The sequence below is a fragment of the Puma concolor genome, chromosome E2 (assembly GCF_028749965.1).
Source record: "Puma concolor isolate L17-30 chromosome E2, mPumCon1.1.hap2, whole genome shotgun sequence".
NCBI lineage: Eukaryota > Metazoa > Chordata > Mammalia > Carnivora > Felidae > Puma > Puma concolor.
In genome coordinates, this window is record NC_141681.1 from 59,587,380 (window position 1) to 59,602,478 (window position 15,099).

Below are 15,099 nucleotides of genomic sequence, written 5' to 3' on the forward strand. Positions count from 1 at the left end.
GTAACCCACTCATCTACTTCCTGCCTCCGTGGATTTGCCCTCTGCACAAGTCATACAAATGAAATCACACAACCTGTGGCCTCTTGTGTCTGGCTTCCTTCACCCAGCGTCCTGTTTCTGAGACTGGTCCACACTGCAGCCGGTGTCAGGACCTCCTCCCGGTTTATGGCTGAATAAGACGCCTTAGCATGCGTTCCTCGGTTGCTGGACATTTGCATGTGTCTCCACCTTCTGGCTGTTGTAATGTTGCTGCTGACATTTGTGCACAGTGTGTGAGTGTGTGTGTGTGTGTGTGTACGAACGTATGTTTTCAGTTCCCTCGGGCAGACCCTTGGGAGTAGAATGGCTGGATCATCCGTTAACTGTGTTTAGCCTCTCCAGGACCTGCCAGAGTGGTTCCCACATGCTGTGTGACATTCCCACCAGCAGGGGGGAGGCTCCACCTTGACACCTCACCCTATGGAGTGTTGTAAGTCAAGGGTCAAGGGGACCTGACAGGCTGGCTGCGGGGTAATAATGATAGAACTCGGTAAGTGTCTGTAAGCGGAGCATTTATTTCAAACCGCAGAGACGGGACAGGTCCTCCCAGGGCTCTGGCTCCAGCCCCAGGGCCTCACTTCCAGCGGCCTCCAACGCGGCCCTTCCCTGCCCCCTTCCGGCTGTAGGAGAAGAGAGAGGGGGTGTCAGGCAGGACGGGCTCCCCCAGCGTCTGAGGTGGGCCCTGCCCCCAATTCAGGAAGGCCCTCCCCCCCCAAAAAAAAAATCCGGCTCTCCCTGCCCAGAGGAAGGGGCAGGCAAATGCGGCTTGATGGCATAAAGCCGGCTACCCCGACCTGAGGGGATTGATGTCCGTGGGTACGCTCAGGGTGTCCCTGTGGAAGCTGATAAACGTTTAGCAGGACGGGCTGGGGGAAGGGAGGGACGGGTGAGTGAGCGTGGGTAGCATGCAAGATGGGTCAAGGCTAGCGGGAAGGACGCAGACGGTGGGAGGCATGGAGAGAGGAACCGAGAGCTGGAGAAAAGGAGGCTAGGGACGCGGAAATAGTCACGGCCGTTACAGCGGTTACAGGCACTCAGGGCGGGCCGCCCGGGTCACCGCAGGTTTTGATCGGCTTCCTCGGCCTCCCTCCACCACGGGCCGGGAGCACCGACCCCTGCCCCTGCACCGACCCCTGCCCCTGCGACAGCCCGGTGCGCTCCGGCCATCGTCCACCCTCCCTGGGGGCAAGATGGCCTGCCCCACTTGACAACCCGGAGAAGGACACACAGAGAGAAAGGGACAGATGCCAAGACGGGGTCGAGGGACTGGAGGGGAGCCACAGGGAAGGAAAGAGGAACCCCAGGGTCGGAGCAGGGGCGTGGGGCTCAGCGGCCCAGGCACACTTACAACTTCTGGGCGTGGCTGATGCGGTTGTACAGCACATTGATCTGCAAGGGGAGAGAGGGGGATGATGGGGCGGGGGGGGGGCGGGGGCACGCCCGCCCACCCCTGCTCCGCGTCAGACACGCACGCACGCCCCTGCCCTGCATGGAACAGGCACCCATGCACGCATGCCCACCCTGCCCTGCACCAAACACGCCCACCCGCCCCTGCCCTGCGCCAGACACGCATGCATGCACGCATGCACGCCCCTGCCCTACACCAGACTGCCCCTGCCGTGCGCCAGACATGCACGCACGCCCCTGCCCTGCGCGGGACACGCCAGACACGCATGTACGCCTGCCCACGCCTGCCCTGCACCAGACACTCCCACTCACCCCTGCCCTGCGCCAGACACGCACGCATGCACGCACGCACGCCCCTGCCCTGCACGGGACACACCAGACACGCATGTACGCCTGCCCACCCTGCCCTGCACCAGACACGCCCACTCACCCCTGCCCTGCGCCAGACACGCACGCATGCACGCACACACGCCCCTGCCCTGCGTGGGACAGGCACCCATGCACGCATGCACGCCCCTGCCCTACACCAGACCACCCCTGCCGTGCGCCAGACACGCACACACGCCCCTGCCCTGCGCGGGACACACATGCATGCACGCACACACGCCCCTGCCCTGCGCGGGACACGCCAGACACGCATGTACTCCTGCCCACCCCTGCCCTGCACCAGACACGCCCACCCGCCACTGCCCTGCGCCGGACACACACGCACACAGACCCTTGCCCTGCGTGGGACACGCACGCACGCATGCCCACCCCTGCCCTACGCGGCCCTCCGTGGGACACGGGTCTCACCTCATACTTCTGCTGCTTCAGCTTCGCCATAAGGTCAAACTTCTCGGACTCCAGCTGGTGGATCCAGTCCGACAGCTCCTGGGCCTTCTCCCTGGCAGGGGCAGAAGGGCTGTCACGCACAGGGCCAGCCCACAGCCCAGAGAGAACGGTCCAAAGCCACACGGCCAGTCTCCTCTGAGTTGGGCATTATTGGTACCATTTTGTTAAGAGGTGTGGCCAAAATATTCAAAGTGAACAGAAGAAAGGGGTTTTTAAGTCTCTGCCCCCTGTCTCCACATCCAAAAGTCATTTCCATAAGGGAGAATAATGTCATGGTCAGGAACTCGGGCTCTGGAGTCAGGAAGCCCCGGTTCAAATCCCCTCTCTGCTATCTTCTGGCAAGAGTGATTCTCTAGGATCCTGTTTCCCTCTCCATAAAATGTACACAAAAATCTGTGGCTGCCTGCTCTATATCTCTTCTCCCTTTCTTCCTTAGACACAACCTTTGGCAACAGGTCCAGTTAAAAAGCTACTCTCCCAAATCTCCCTGTGCGTGAGGGTGGGGGTGACCAGTGGGGTGAAGGCAGTCATTAGGCTCGGCTTCCGAGCAAGCCTTTTGTGGCTCCTTCCTTGCGACTTCTTCCCGCTGCTTGGATGTGTTGGCTGGAGCTCCAGCAGCCACATTGGACTATGAGGTGATTTTGAGGATGGAAATATGGGGCTAAATGTGGCAGAGCAGAAAAACAGGAGTCTGGGTCTCCAGTGATTTTCTAGAGGTCCCATACCAGCTATGGACTACCCTAGTGTCAGATTGCTTCTCTGTGACAAAATCAGCCTCTGTATTTTAGGCTGCTATGGACAGATCTCTTTACTAGAGGCCAAACTTATCCTTTTTTTTTTTAAGTTTATTTATTTACTTTGAGAGAGAGAGCGCACACGAGAGAGAGAGAGAGAGAGAGAGAGAGAGAAAATCCCAAGCAGACTCTGCACTGTGAACCCAGAGCCTGAGGTGGGGCTCAAACCCATGAACTGTGAGTTCATGACCTAAGCTGAAATCAAGAATTGAATGCTTCGGGGACTGTGCTGACAGCTCAGAGCCTGGAGCCTGCTTTGGATCATGTGTCTCCCTCCCTGCCCCTCCCCTGCTCGTGCTCTCTCTCTGTCTCTCTCTCTTAAACATAAATAAACATTAAAAAAAAACAATTGAACATTCAACCGACTGAGCCACCCAGGCCCTGAGGCCAAGCGTATTCTTAACTGACAAAAATCTGCAATAAAGCTAGTGTCACTATTCATTTGATCATTGCTAGCCTTCCTGGTTTTGTCTCGCTAGCTACTGCCCTCTGCTCTGGGGCATGTTTTTATCTAAAAAAATTGTATACACCCTCAAGACCTTTATCTGACGAATACAGTTGAGATAACAGGGCCTAAATATTAGCGGACCCCAATGACGAGGGGCTGTGTGCTGGTGGACAGGGGAAGAAGAGGACAAGAGGGAAAAATGAACACCAGCTACGTGTTATTTTATGCCCTGTGATAACGTGCTCAGAAGGCAGGGTACATGGTGCTGCGGGCTGGAGCCATTCAAACGCCTCCCAGAGCTGACCCCGCGAGCCGTGTCCTCACGCTGGTAGTCTGAAATCCGCATGGTGAGAGTAGTTACGTCGCAGAAATGGGCAAATGCTATAACCTGGAGTCTCTGCCCCCGGAGACCCAGGTGTTAACCATCACCCCATTTTATACCACAGCGAGCCCAGGGTTCAAATCCCAGCTCTCAAGCTTGCACGCTGTGCAGCCCTGGAAAGCTTACTTAACCTCTCTGTGACTCAGGTTCCTCATCTTTAACGTGAGGATAATGATAGGATCTACCTCACAGGGTCACGAGCCCTGCAGCCATCCCCTTCACTACCGTCGCCTCACCGACCTTTCCCAGGCGGACCAGGTAGGCTGTGTCCTCCTATCCTCATTTTTACCAGTAAGGAAAGTGAGGCTCAGAGAAATTACCTAATGTGCCTAAGATCACTCAGCAGTGAGCGGTGGAGCGGGCACTGAGCGCTGAGCACTGACGTCAGAGGCTGAGTTCCAGACCCCATCACTGTACAGCCCCCGGGGTGGTGGGGGTTCCTGGCTGTATGAGCCACGTCCCAGGCCAGAGTACATCAAAGCACAAATGACGCCCCCGGAGGAAAAGTCCTCGGCAGCCTTCCCTCTGACGGCTTATCATGAGGTGTGGGCTGTCCGTGAACGGGAGGTGAAGGAGGAGGTACAGTCTGGTGGGGCACAGACGTGGCTGGAAAGTTCTCACCGGCACGTCTGGCTTCGATTCAGAGAAAAGACGGGGCCTTCCTAACTTTCCACAGGACCTCAATGAGTCAACATAATCTCCTAAATTTGGGGCAGTTATTTCGTCTGGCCTTATTACCTCCCAGGCTCCACAGGTCACGGTACCCACAAAAAGTGGGTCCTATACCAGTGACATGTTTCACAGGGAAGACAGCAAGGGGCCCAGAGAGGGGGAGACACTTGCCCGAAAGTCACACAGCACGAGGGCTCAGACCCGGGCTTCTGCCCTCCCAGAGCTGGTCCCCTTATCTCCCTGTCTTACAACAAGCCCGTCCCACGCTGAGGCCCCCAGGACACCTACCGGAGTTGGTCTTCTCCCATGTGGTCGATGTTCAGAGGCTTTTTACGCTCAGACAGGATGCGTAGTTTCATCTCCCGGCCTGTCTGGCGCTTACCACGCTTTTGCTCTGCCTGAGGGTACAGAGGGGAGGTATTCAACTGTGTGACAGATCAGAACACAGGGGGCTGAGCTCCTCGCCACCTGTCCCTACACCCAGGAATCCGGGCCCCTGGCCTCTCGTCCCTCAGACCCAGGAGTCCCGGCCCCTAGACCCTCCTTCCTCAGACCCAGAAGTCCAGACCTCCACCGCCCTCCTCCCTCAGACCCAGGAGTCCAGGCCCCCAGCCCCTCCTCCCTCACACCCAGGAGCCCAGGCCCCCAGCCCCTCCTCCTTCAGACCCAGGACCCAGACCCCCAGCCCCTCCTCCCTCAGACCCAGGAGTCCAGGCCCACAGCCCCCACATCCCTGAGACCCAAAAATCTGGGCCCCCAGCCCCTCCTCCCTCAGACCCAGAAGTCCAGACCTCAACCCCCCTCCTCCCTCAGACCCAGGAGTCCAGACCCCTCAGCTCCTCCTTCCTCAGACCCAGAAGTCCAGACCCCCAGACCCTCCTCCCTCAGATGAGGGAGTCCTGACCCCCAGCCCCTCCTCCCTCAGACCCCTCAGCTCCTCCTCCCTCAGACCAGGAGTCCAGACCCCCAGCCCCTCCTCCCTCAGACCCTGAAGTCCTGACCCCCAGCCCCTCCTCCCTCAGACCCAGAAGTCCAGACCTCCATCCCCCTCCTCCCTCAGACCCAGGAGTCCAGACCCCTCAGCTCCTCCTCCCTCAGACCCAGAAGTCCAGACCCCCAGACCCTCCTCCCTCAGATGAGGGAGTCCTGACCCCCAGCCCCTCCTCCCTCAGACCCCTCAGCTCCTCCTCCCTCAGACCAGGAGTCCAGACCCCCAGCCCCTCCTCCCTCAGACCCTGAAGTCCTGACCCCCAGCCCCTCCTCCCTCAGACCCAGGAGTCCAGGCCCACAGCACCCACATCCCTCAGACCCAAAAATCTGGGCCCCCAGCCTCCTCCTCCTCCTCCCTCAGACCTCCCCTATCAGGAACCAGAAGTCTAGGCCCCCAGCCCCTCCTCCCTGGGAATGTAGACCTTAGGTCCCAGGGGACTGAACTCACCTTGACCAGGTAACCCCCAAAATGGGCTCCCATGTTGGATAGAACCTTCTTCTTTTTGGCATCATCCTCAGCCCGCTTCTTGGCCTCTTCTTCCTCCTTCCGCATTTTCTCCTCCTAAGGGAAGAAAGGGGTTAACCCCAAGGCCACCCTCTGAGGGGAGGGGTCTGAGATTCCAGTGGTGGGGGGGGCTCAGGTGTGAGCTGATGGAAGCAGCAATCAACCAGACCCAAGGCATGGGACAAAGTCAAGGTCAGGTAAGGCAAAAATGCAGGCATTCTGCTCCTGGCCCTTCCAGGCCCTTTCCTCTCTGGTCCTTAATATCCCTCAAGCAAGAATTAAAATGCAAGGGATGTGCCTGCTTGTTTTCTACATTCCTGTAGCCTGAAGGCCGATGGTGAGCGTTGCTGTGTGGCCTCAGTGCAGATACTCACCCTCTCTGGGCCTTCATCTCCCTTATTCTCAGGAGACAAGAATATCTCAGAGGATGAAGGAGGGTAACTGGTGACGGGGCGGGGGGCTTGGGGCACTAGAAGGGGCTGAATGGCCTCGAGCCTGAGGAAGGGGTTCTGGAACGTCTAGTGACAGCATCCCCACGTTTCAGAAAGCCTGCGCCGCATGCCCCAGAAACGGTGGCTTGCAGACCAACCCCTCTGCCCCCTGGAAGTGCTGGTGAGGTGGGCACGATGGGTTTTTGCAGGCCCCACCTGAATCAGTGTCCTCCTGCTGCTGTAATTGGCAAACTGAAGGGCTTAAACCAGCAAAAGCTTATCACCTTACAGCTCCGCGGGTCAGAAGTCTGAAATGGGCCTTACGGGCTAAAACCAAGGAGTGAAGAGGGCCGGTTCCTTCTGGGGGCTCCCGGGGAGAATCTACTCCCTTGCCCTTGCTTCTAGGCACCGCATGCAACCCTTGGCTCCTAGCCCCTTCCTCCCTCTGCAAAGCTAGCAGGACAGTATCTTCAAGTATCTCTGACTCTGACCCTACGGTCTCCCTGTTGTAAGGACCTTTGTGATAACACGAGGCCGATCTGGATAATCCGGAATCATCTCCCACCTCAACGTCCTTAACTCGATCGCACCTGCAAAGTCCCTTTTGCCATGCCAGGTACCATATTCACAGACTCTGGGACTTGGGACATGAACATCTTTGGGAGACCAGTATCTTGCCGACCGTGTCAGTCTACGACCAATCTTTGAAAGTGGTTCAGGCGGACCACTCCTCCATTCCAAGTCAGGTCGTGCCTCCAAGGCCCTACACCAACGGGAATATTCTAACCAGGGGCCTACAACTAGCCAGCAATTTGCTCCAAGATGGACAGGTGACCAGTCTGAACGCACCCCAGGATCATGCAGAAGACAGACAAAAGAGTTTGAGCCCAAGTAGCCGGTGGTCATTTGTCACCCCGGCCTGAGAACGGGGTGTCCAGTAGGGTGACCAACAACTCCGTTCGCCTCGGTCTGATGGGATACAGGATTTTCAGGGCGCCGACCAGGAAAGTCCCAGGCAAACCCAGGATGAGCTCACCACCCGCAATGTCCATAGAAAGGTGAGCCCGGGGGATGGGAAGAGAAGAGCCGGGAGAGTTTGCTTAAGTTCCTTGATCCAGCCATACCTGAAGCAAGTCACACTCTACACTTGTCTAGTTATGTGAGCCAATAAAATTCTCTTTCTGCTGAACCCAGTTTGGGCTGGGGTTTCTGCCCCTTCCAACCGACAGATCCTTGAATAACACAGCACAAGGGCTCTCTCAGGACCGCAGACAATATCATGACTGGGAAATGGAGCAACCAGCTGAAGAAGTACATTTGGTCTCCCAGGGGAGGGGAGGCACCCACCGCCAGCTTAGCCTGACGCTCGCGCTCCTTCTCGGTTCTGAACCGCTGTTGTTCAGCTCTCTCTGCCCGGCGCCGCTCCTGGAGGAGAGAGAAAAATGAGGGGGTGTAGGAACCCCCACCCCTCCCCCCCCTGCAAAGGAGGTCAAGAGCAGAGATGAGCTAGCTTGCGTGCGACCACCGACTTAGGCAAGCGCCCAAAGATTCGGCCTCGGGCCTGCCCTGGACCCCAAGGAAGGCCCCGGGGGAGGGAGGGGTTCGCCGCACCCCAGTCGCCCCACTCACAATGCGCTCTTTCAGCGCTATGAGCTCCTCTTCCTCCTTCTTCCGCTGCTCAAAATGCACGTCAATGAGCGTCTGCAGCTCCAGCAGATCCTTCTCCATGCGCTTCCGGTGGATGTCCTACGGCACGGAGGGTGCGGGCCCCGTCATTCCCGGGCAGGGCAGGGGAGGAGGCACCCGCCTGCGGGCACCTCTGAGCGACGTCGGGGGCGGGGCCCCCTGCCGGCCGGGACGGGCTTGGACAGTCTAGAGAACCAGGGGCGCTTTCGCGATGTTTCCAGCAGGTGGCACTAGCGGCCCACTCGGTTCATTAGGCGGCCTCCCAAAGGCAGCGGGACCCGGCGCCTCTTCCTAATTTGCACAAAAGCGCCTGGGGACCGGATGTCCAGGTACTTACATCGAAGTCCACACGTTCCCCTTCTGGGATCTTCGGGGGAATCAGCGGAGGGACCACAGGCCTGTCGGGCGGAAAGGGGGGAAAACTGAGGCTCCCGGGGTGCGCCGACCAGCAGGTGGCAGCCACCGGCCACACGCGGTTCGGAGCACCAGGCAGGTGGCTGGCTCGTCCGAAGCCAGATTCCGTGGGCTTGCCAGTGAAATTTCCAAAACTTGCCTCCAGCAAACGCATGTAAAATAGTTCACTAGTAATGTTTCCTACCGATTACATGTTCAAATGATGAAATTTCAGATATAATGGGTTGAATTAAAAAAATGCCGTTAAGATGAATTTTACCCGTTTTGTGTTACTTTTTAAAACGTGGCTTGTAAAAAATATATAGTTACAGACGCGGCTTACGTTGTATTCGTACAGGGCGGTACATTGGCGGTGGAGCGTGGTCAGCCCTCCATCCGGCCTTAATCGGAATTCTCTCCTGTTTTATTTTTTTTTTATGTTTTTATTTATTTTTGAGACAGACAGAGCATGAGCAGGGGAGGGGCAGAGAGGGAGGGGGACACAGAATCCGAAGCAGGCTCCAGGCTGTCAGCACAGAGCCCGACGCGGGGCTCGAACTCACGGAGTGTTCTATCATGACCTGAGCTGAAGTCGGGCGCTTAACCGACTGAGCCACCCAGTCGCCCCTCTCCTCTGGTTTTTAAGACAGCACGTTCACCTGATTTCTTCCTGCTCCTCTGAAGGGAGCTCTTCTGAGAGCTTTGCCCTTTTATTCATCCATGGGACACTCTCATGACCCGTGTCCCTCACTCCCGTGACTTTGATTATCATTAATTATGGGTGATTCACCGACTCCGTCTCCAGCCTGGACTCGCTTCTAAGTCCCAGACTCAGGTTAACAGGAGCCTCCTGAACATTTCCCGCTTTCTCACATGTCACGCCCTCGCTGAACTCATCGACTTCCCCAAGACCGAGTGGGGTTCCCAGCCCAGACCCCAGACCGTGGTCCTTTCCTCCTCCCTCCCTTCGCCCCAATGGCAAGTCCTGACCCCTTTGCCTGGCAATCTCCCCAGTCTGTTCCCTCCTTTCCACCCCTTGCCCCCTGCCCCAGCTCAGGCCTCAGTCCCTCTCACCAGAACCTTCCTGCCAGCCTCCTCCTGGCCTCCCAGTCTCCAGCTGTCCACCTTCGGTTCCTCGTCTTTCATGACTTTAGAGGGGCATTTCTAACACCCAGATCTCATCCTTAAGACAAAGTCCAAGCAACTCGGCATTCAAAGCCCTTCTCCATCTGGCCCCAGTCAACTCCTCCAGCAACTTCTCTCCTCCCTCACAGACACATTTCACGGTTCCCTGGCTATGCCATGAGCCTTTGTACCCCTGGGCCTTTCATATGCTGTTCCCTCTGCCTGCAATGCCCTTCCCCTGAGGCCTTCCCTCCTCCTGAAGCACACCTATGATCTCTTGCTCCCCCTTACTCTCTCACTCAGGTCTGTCTCCTCTACTCAAAACCCTTCCAGGACTCCCCAGGGCCCCCGGCCTTCAGGGCCCAGCCCCTTCTTGCCCTCCACACTCCAGTCACAATGGAATTGGTGTCACTGCCCAAACCAACCCAGAGAACTCTGCTTCTAAGTTATTTCTTATGCTTGCGTTGCTGCCTCCTTGCGTCTCCAAGCTTGGGTACCCCGATGTCACTTCCTCCAGGACCCTCTGCCCCCATGAGCTTTCATGGCCTCCACAGAGCTGCCTAGTTTGGAACCTCATCATCAGAATGAGCTGTGTCTGCGTCGGTTCCCTGAAAGCCTGGCCTAGATCCAGCCGCCACACCCTGCAGGCTTTCTCACCTACAATACCCCTCCGGCCTCCTTCAGCTAGTGAACTCTTCATCCCTCAGGACTGAGGCATCACCTCCCCTGGGAAGCCTTCCCTGACTACCTAGGGCAAACATAGGGCCCTCTTCTGTGCTACCATCACTGTAATGGGGTCTGTTGCCCCAACAGAGCAGACAGGGTCTGACTTGCCCAACACCACGGGAAGGTCTCTGGAACGTGTGCTGAAAGAAGGAAGCCCTGTCCTTTCCCATTTCAATTGCCCCAGCTCCTTTCCTGCTTCCCCCCCCCCACCCTATCTCTGGTGGGGCACACATTAAGGAGGATAAGACTGGGACGCCCCCCACCTCCACCCTCCTAGGATCTCACCTTGGTTTGGGCCGCTCCTCTTCTAATGGGGAAACACAAAGAGATAATTAACAAGAGTTCATAGGGGCGGGCCTGACACGCCCAGAGAGGGAACGCCCCCCTCCAAGCTATGGCCCCCAGGAGCAGCTCTAGGGGAGAGGCATGAGTGGGGGGCAAGAGGGGGGAAGGAAATCAGGGTGGCCGTAAAGGAGGAAGAGGGTCACACGCATCAGATATACATTCAGAACTGGTGTGGGGATCCCCCCCCACAGGGGTCCAAACCCCCAGACCTTCCTCCTATCACCTGCCCAGAGCTCAGCTCCCTCCCCCGCACCCCCCTCCCCCGCATTAAGACCTAGCACTGCAGGGTGTCCCCAGCCCCTCCCCCTTGGGGACACAGGAATCCCGGGCTCCCAGTAATAGCCCCTTCTGCAACTCGGGCCCCAACCTTTGAATGTATATGGAGGAAAAAAATAACAGACAGGGTCGGGGGCGAAGATGGGCGGGAGGGGGAGGGTGCCTGTCCGCAAACATCCAACCCTTCTACAAGTATTCCTCCAGGTTGGGGAAGAAGGCTTGGGTGTCGGTCCCTTTAAGAAGGAAGGGAAAGGGTTAAAGCCTCAGCGAGGCCATTTCCCTTCGTGGACACCAGAGGGCGCGCGAGCTCTCCGGGGCTTAAAGGACCGGGCCTGGGCGGGTTACAGGGGGCGCAGGGGTTCCTCGCGGGGGTCAGGGCCCGAGGAAATCGGTCTCGGCAAGCGAAGCAGCCGCGGTTACCTCGCTCTGCCACCGGCTCCGGCTCCTCGGCGGCTGGGAGGAGGCAGGGGGGAGGGGGAGAGGGGAGAAGCGAGGATGGGGGAGCGAGGGGGAGCGGCCACGCCGGGGAGTGGGGGGCAGAGAGGAAAGAGAGGGGAGAGGCTGTTAAAGGACCTGAAGCCGGGGCGGTCGGGAGCCCCGTCCCCGCCGGCCTCTGCCCTGCCCAGCGCCCCCTCCCCACCCGGCCCCGCGGGGCAGCCCTCGAGGCTGCAGCCCCGCGGAGTCCAGGCCTCACCTTCCTCCTCCTCCTCCGCAGCCTCCTCTGCAGGTAGGGGTGGGGGCAGAGAAAGCAGGGTTAGGAGCCCTCGGGGGCCCGCGCAAGGCGCCGGAACCCCGGAGGGTGGGCGTGGGGGCGGTGGGTGACCCCGCCTGTCCTCTCGCCTCCCCTCTCGCCTCCCCGCCTCCCCGCCTCCCGCCCGCGTGTCCCCAGGCCACCAAGGCCGGCCCACTCCCCACTCACCTTCGGGCTGCTCCCTGAGGGCGGGGATGGGAGGAAAGAGCGAGAGGGACGGTTAGACGTCTTGCAGGTGGGAGAATGTTCCCACATCTCCACGCCCCCAGCCCTCCCGCCTGCCACTCACTCCTCATATTCCTGCTCCTCGGTGTCAGACATCCTGTGTGACCTGAGGACCAGAAAACGCGGCAGTGAGCTGGGGTCCCGATGGAGGAGGGGCTGAGGACCTGGACTCCTGGTCTGAGGGAGGAGGGTCTGGAGTTCAGGACTCCCGGGTCTGAGGGAGGAGGGGGCTGGGGCCTGGACTTTGGTTCCGAGGGAGGAGGTCCTGGGAGGTCAGGACTCCTAGTTCTGAGGGAGGAGGGGCTGGGGTTCAGGACTCCCGGGTCTGAGGGAGGAGAGGCTGGGGCTCAGGACTCCTGGGTCTGAGGGAGGAGGGGCTGGGGGCAGGACTCCTGGTCTGAGGGAGGAGGGGGCTGGGGGCCTGGACTCCCGGGTCTGAGGGATGAAGGGCTGGGGGCCTAGACTCCTGGGTCTGAGAGAGGAGGGGGCTGGGGGTCTGGACTCCTGGGTCTGAGGGAGGAAAGGCTGGGATCTGGACTCCTGGGTCTGAGGGAGGAGGGGTTTGGGGCCTGGGGCCTGGTCTGAGGGAAGAGGACTGGGGGTCAGGACTCCTAGGTCTGAGGGAGGAGTGGCTGGGGCTCAGGACTCCTGGGTCTGAGGGAGGAGGGGCTGGGGGCCTGGACTCCTGGGTCTTAGGGAGGAAAGGCTGGGATCTGGACTCCTGGGTCTGAGGGAGGAGGAGTTTGGGGCCTGGGGCCTGGTCTGAGGGTGGAGGGGCTGGGGCTCAGGACTCCTGGGTCTGAGGGAGGGGCTGGGGGCCTGGACTCCTGGGTCTGAGGGAGGGGCTGGGGGCCTGGACTCCTGGATCTTAGGGAGGAAAGGCTGGGATCTGGACTCCTGGGTCTGAGGGAGGAGGGGTTTGGGGCCTGGGGCCTGGTCTGAGGGAAGAGGACTGGGGGTCAGGACTCCTAGGTCTGAGGGAGGAGGGGCTGGGGTTCAGGACTCCTGGGTCTGAGGGAGGAGTGGCTGGGGCCTGGACTCCTGGGTCTTAAGGAGGAAAGGCTGGGATCTGGACTCCTGGGTCTGAGGGAGGAGGGGCTTGGGGCCTGGGGCCTGGTCTGAGGGAGGAGGGAGGAGGAGGACTTCCAGGTCTGAGGGAAGAGATCCTGGGGGTCAGGACTCCTAGGTCTGAGGGAAGAGGGGCTGGGGGGCAGTACTCCTGAGTGGGGGCCTGGACTCCTGGGTCTGAAGGACGTGGGGCTGGGGCCTGGACTATTGGGTCTGAGGGAGGAGGGGACTGGGGGCCTGGGTCTGAGGGAGGAGGGGCTGGGTGTAGCTGGGCTCTTAGGTCTGACGGAAGAGGGGCAGGGGGGCGGCAGGGGGCCTGGACTCTTGGGTCTGAGGGAGGAGAAGCTGGGGGCCAGGACTCCTGGGTCTGAGGAAGGAGGGGCCGGGGGCCCTGACTGGGAAAGGGCTTTGGGCGGTGTGGTCGGGCACAGCCCCAAAGCCACCACTCCTGCCCCTCCACCACCACAGCTGTCCTCTTTTGTCTTATGACATGTCCATGGGAACCCGATCTGAGCTGGGATTAGGAGAAGGTATTTGGGAAGGGACTGTAGCCTGAAGACAATAGCTGTCCCACCTCCAAAGGCTATTTCGGGGGGATGTCGTAGATGGTGAAATAGAGGACATTTCCTAAGAAGGGATTCAAGGGGGGAGGCTCCTGGGAGACTTAGTCACACCCGCTCCCTCCCACCCCTCCCCCTCCCCTCTGGCTGGTTACCTTCCCACCTGTCCCCTCCTTTCCCCACTGCCCACAGCCTAGGAGGAGGCAGGACGGGACAAGAGCAGCCCCGTCCACAGACCTCATCCTGACCCCTACAGGGACACCACCCCAACTTTGAGGTCCTCCAGGCTCCACAGTACCCAGGTTAAGAGCATCCCTAAATCCTGATACCCGCAGATCCTGAGACCCCAATTTACGACATCCCTGGTTTCTGGGGACACGCAAGTCCTCATGTCTCCAGATTCCGAGACCCCAATACTTGAGACCCCAGACTGTGGGCTCAGACTTCCTCAGATCCTGACGCCTGAGGTCTTAACACCTAAGTTCTGAAGCCTCAGCATCCTGAGACCCCCCCAATTCCTGAATCCCCAGAGTCTGAGGCCCCCAGTCCTGACATTCAGATTGTCTAATATCCAAGCCCAGATACCCCCCAATTTCTAAGATTCCCTCAGACTCAGACCTCCCAGGTCTGAAGGTGTGCTCCTCTGGGACGCCCCAATCTCGGCACCCCCAGACTCTGTAATTCCCAAATCCTAATACCTCCATCCTAGGTCCCCATAAGGGCTGAGCTTCCCAAATTCTCAAGCCTTTATTTGGTGCCCCCTCCACCTCCGTGGCTCCTCTCCACACCCCTCCCGTTTCCCTCCCGTCCCCTCCTCCAAGTACAAAGTCCCTGGAGACAGCAGGACCGTTACCTAAGGCTGGGTCTGCAGGAGCGGAGAACGGCGGGGCAGAGCCTGGCTGACCGAGCTGAAGCACCCCTGGGTTTATAGCTGAGGCTCAGCCCCGCCTCCCAGGGGACAGGGAGGGGGAGGAATTCCTTTCTCCAACTGGGAGTCCCAGCTCTGGGGCGGCCCTGCCCCCACTCGGGCTCCACATTTAGGATCCTGGCTCCTCCCGGCTGCTTGGGGACCCCTCCACCCCATCAGCACCGCCCTGATCCCAGGCTGGGTCAGGTGACCCCGACCTCTGGGCTCCCCACCTCCCGTACAGCACGCTGCATTCTCTGCTTTGGAGTCCCTGGGCTCAGCACACAGTAGGTCCTTGGAGAATAGTTATTGACAAAAGGGGGACCGTGGGGCGCTTTCTCCCTTGTGGTTTCTGTCTCTGGGCCTCCACCTCTCTGACACTGCCTCTCCTTTGTCCCTGTGACTTTCCGCCCGTGCGTCTGTCTTTCCCTCTGTCTCTGTCCATCTCTCTGTCTCCCCCTCCCCACCCCCACCCCTTTGTCTGCCACCAGGATTCCACCCCGGTGACAACAGGCGCTAAAGCGGGGAAGCAGGT

The 15,099-nt window shown here is 59.3% G+C and overlaps 1 protein-coding gene across 2 annotated transcripts; it reads right to left on the minus strand.

The window, feature by feature from the left end:
* Positions 1–534: 534 nt before the first annotated feature.
* On the minus strand, positions 535–14,527 carry TNNT1 (troponin T1, slow skeletal type). 2 transcript variants are annotated; one of them, XM_086690697.1, is made up of 14 exons: positions 14,511–14,527; positions 12,094–12,135; positions 11,973–11,986; positions 11,748–11,774; positions 11,474–11,506; positions 10,718–10,739; positions 8,526–8,586; positions 8,132–8,248; positions 7,850–7,927; positions 6,015–6,128; positions 4,865–4,974; positions 2,242–2,332; positions 1,388–1,428; positions 535–659 (listed from the first exon to the last, which is right to left on the minus strand). In XM_086690697.1, the coding sequence occupies exons 2-14, from the start codon at positions 12,123–12,125 to the stop codon at positions 614–616; spliced, it is 786 nt and encodes a 261-aa protein (XP_086546823.1). In that variant the 5' UTR covers positions 12,126–12,135; positions 14,511–14,527; the 3' UTR covers positions 535–613. The 2 variants fall into 2 exon arrangements, with proteins under 2 accessions (XP_086546823.1, XP_086546822.1); XM_086690696.1 differs by lacking the exons at positions 11,474–11,506; positions 14,511–14,527.
* Positions 14,528–15,099: the final 572 nt, after the last annotated feature.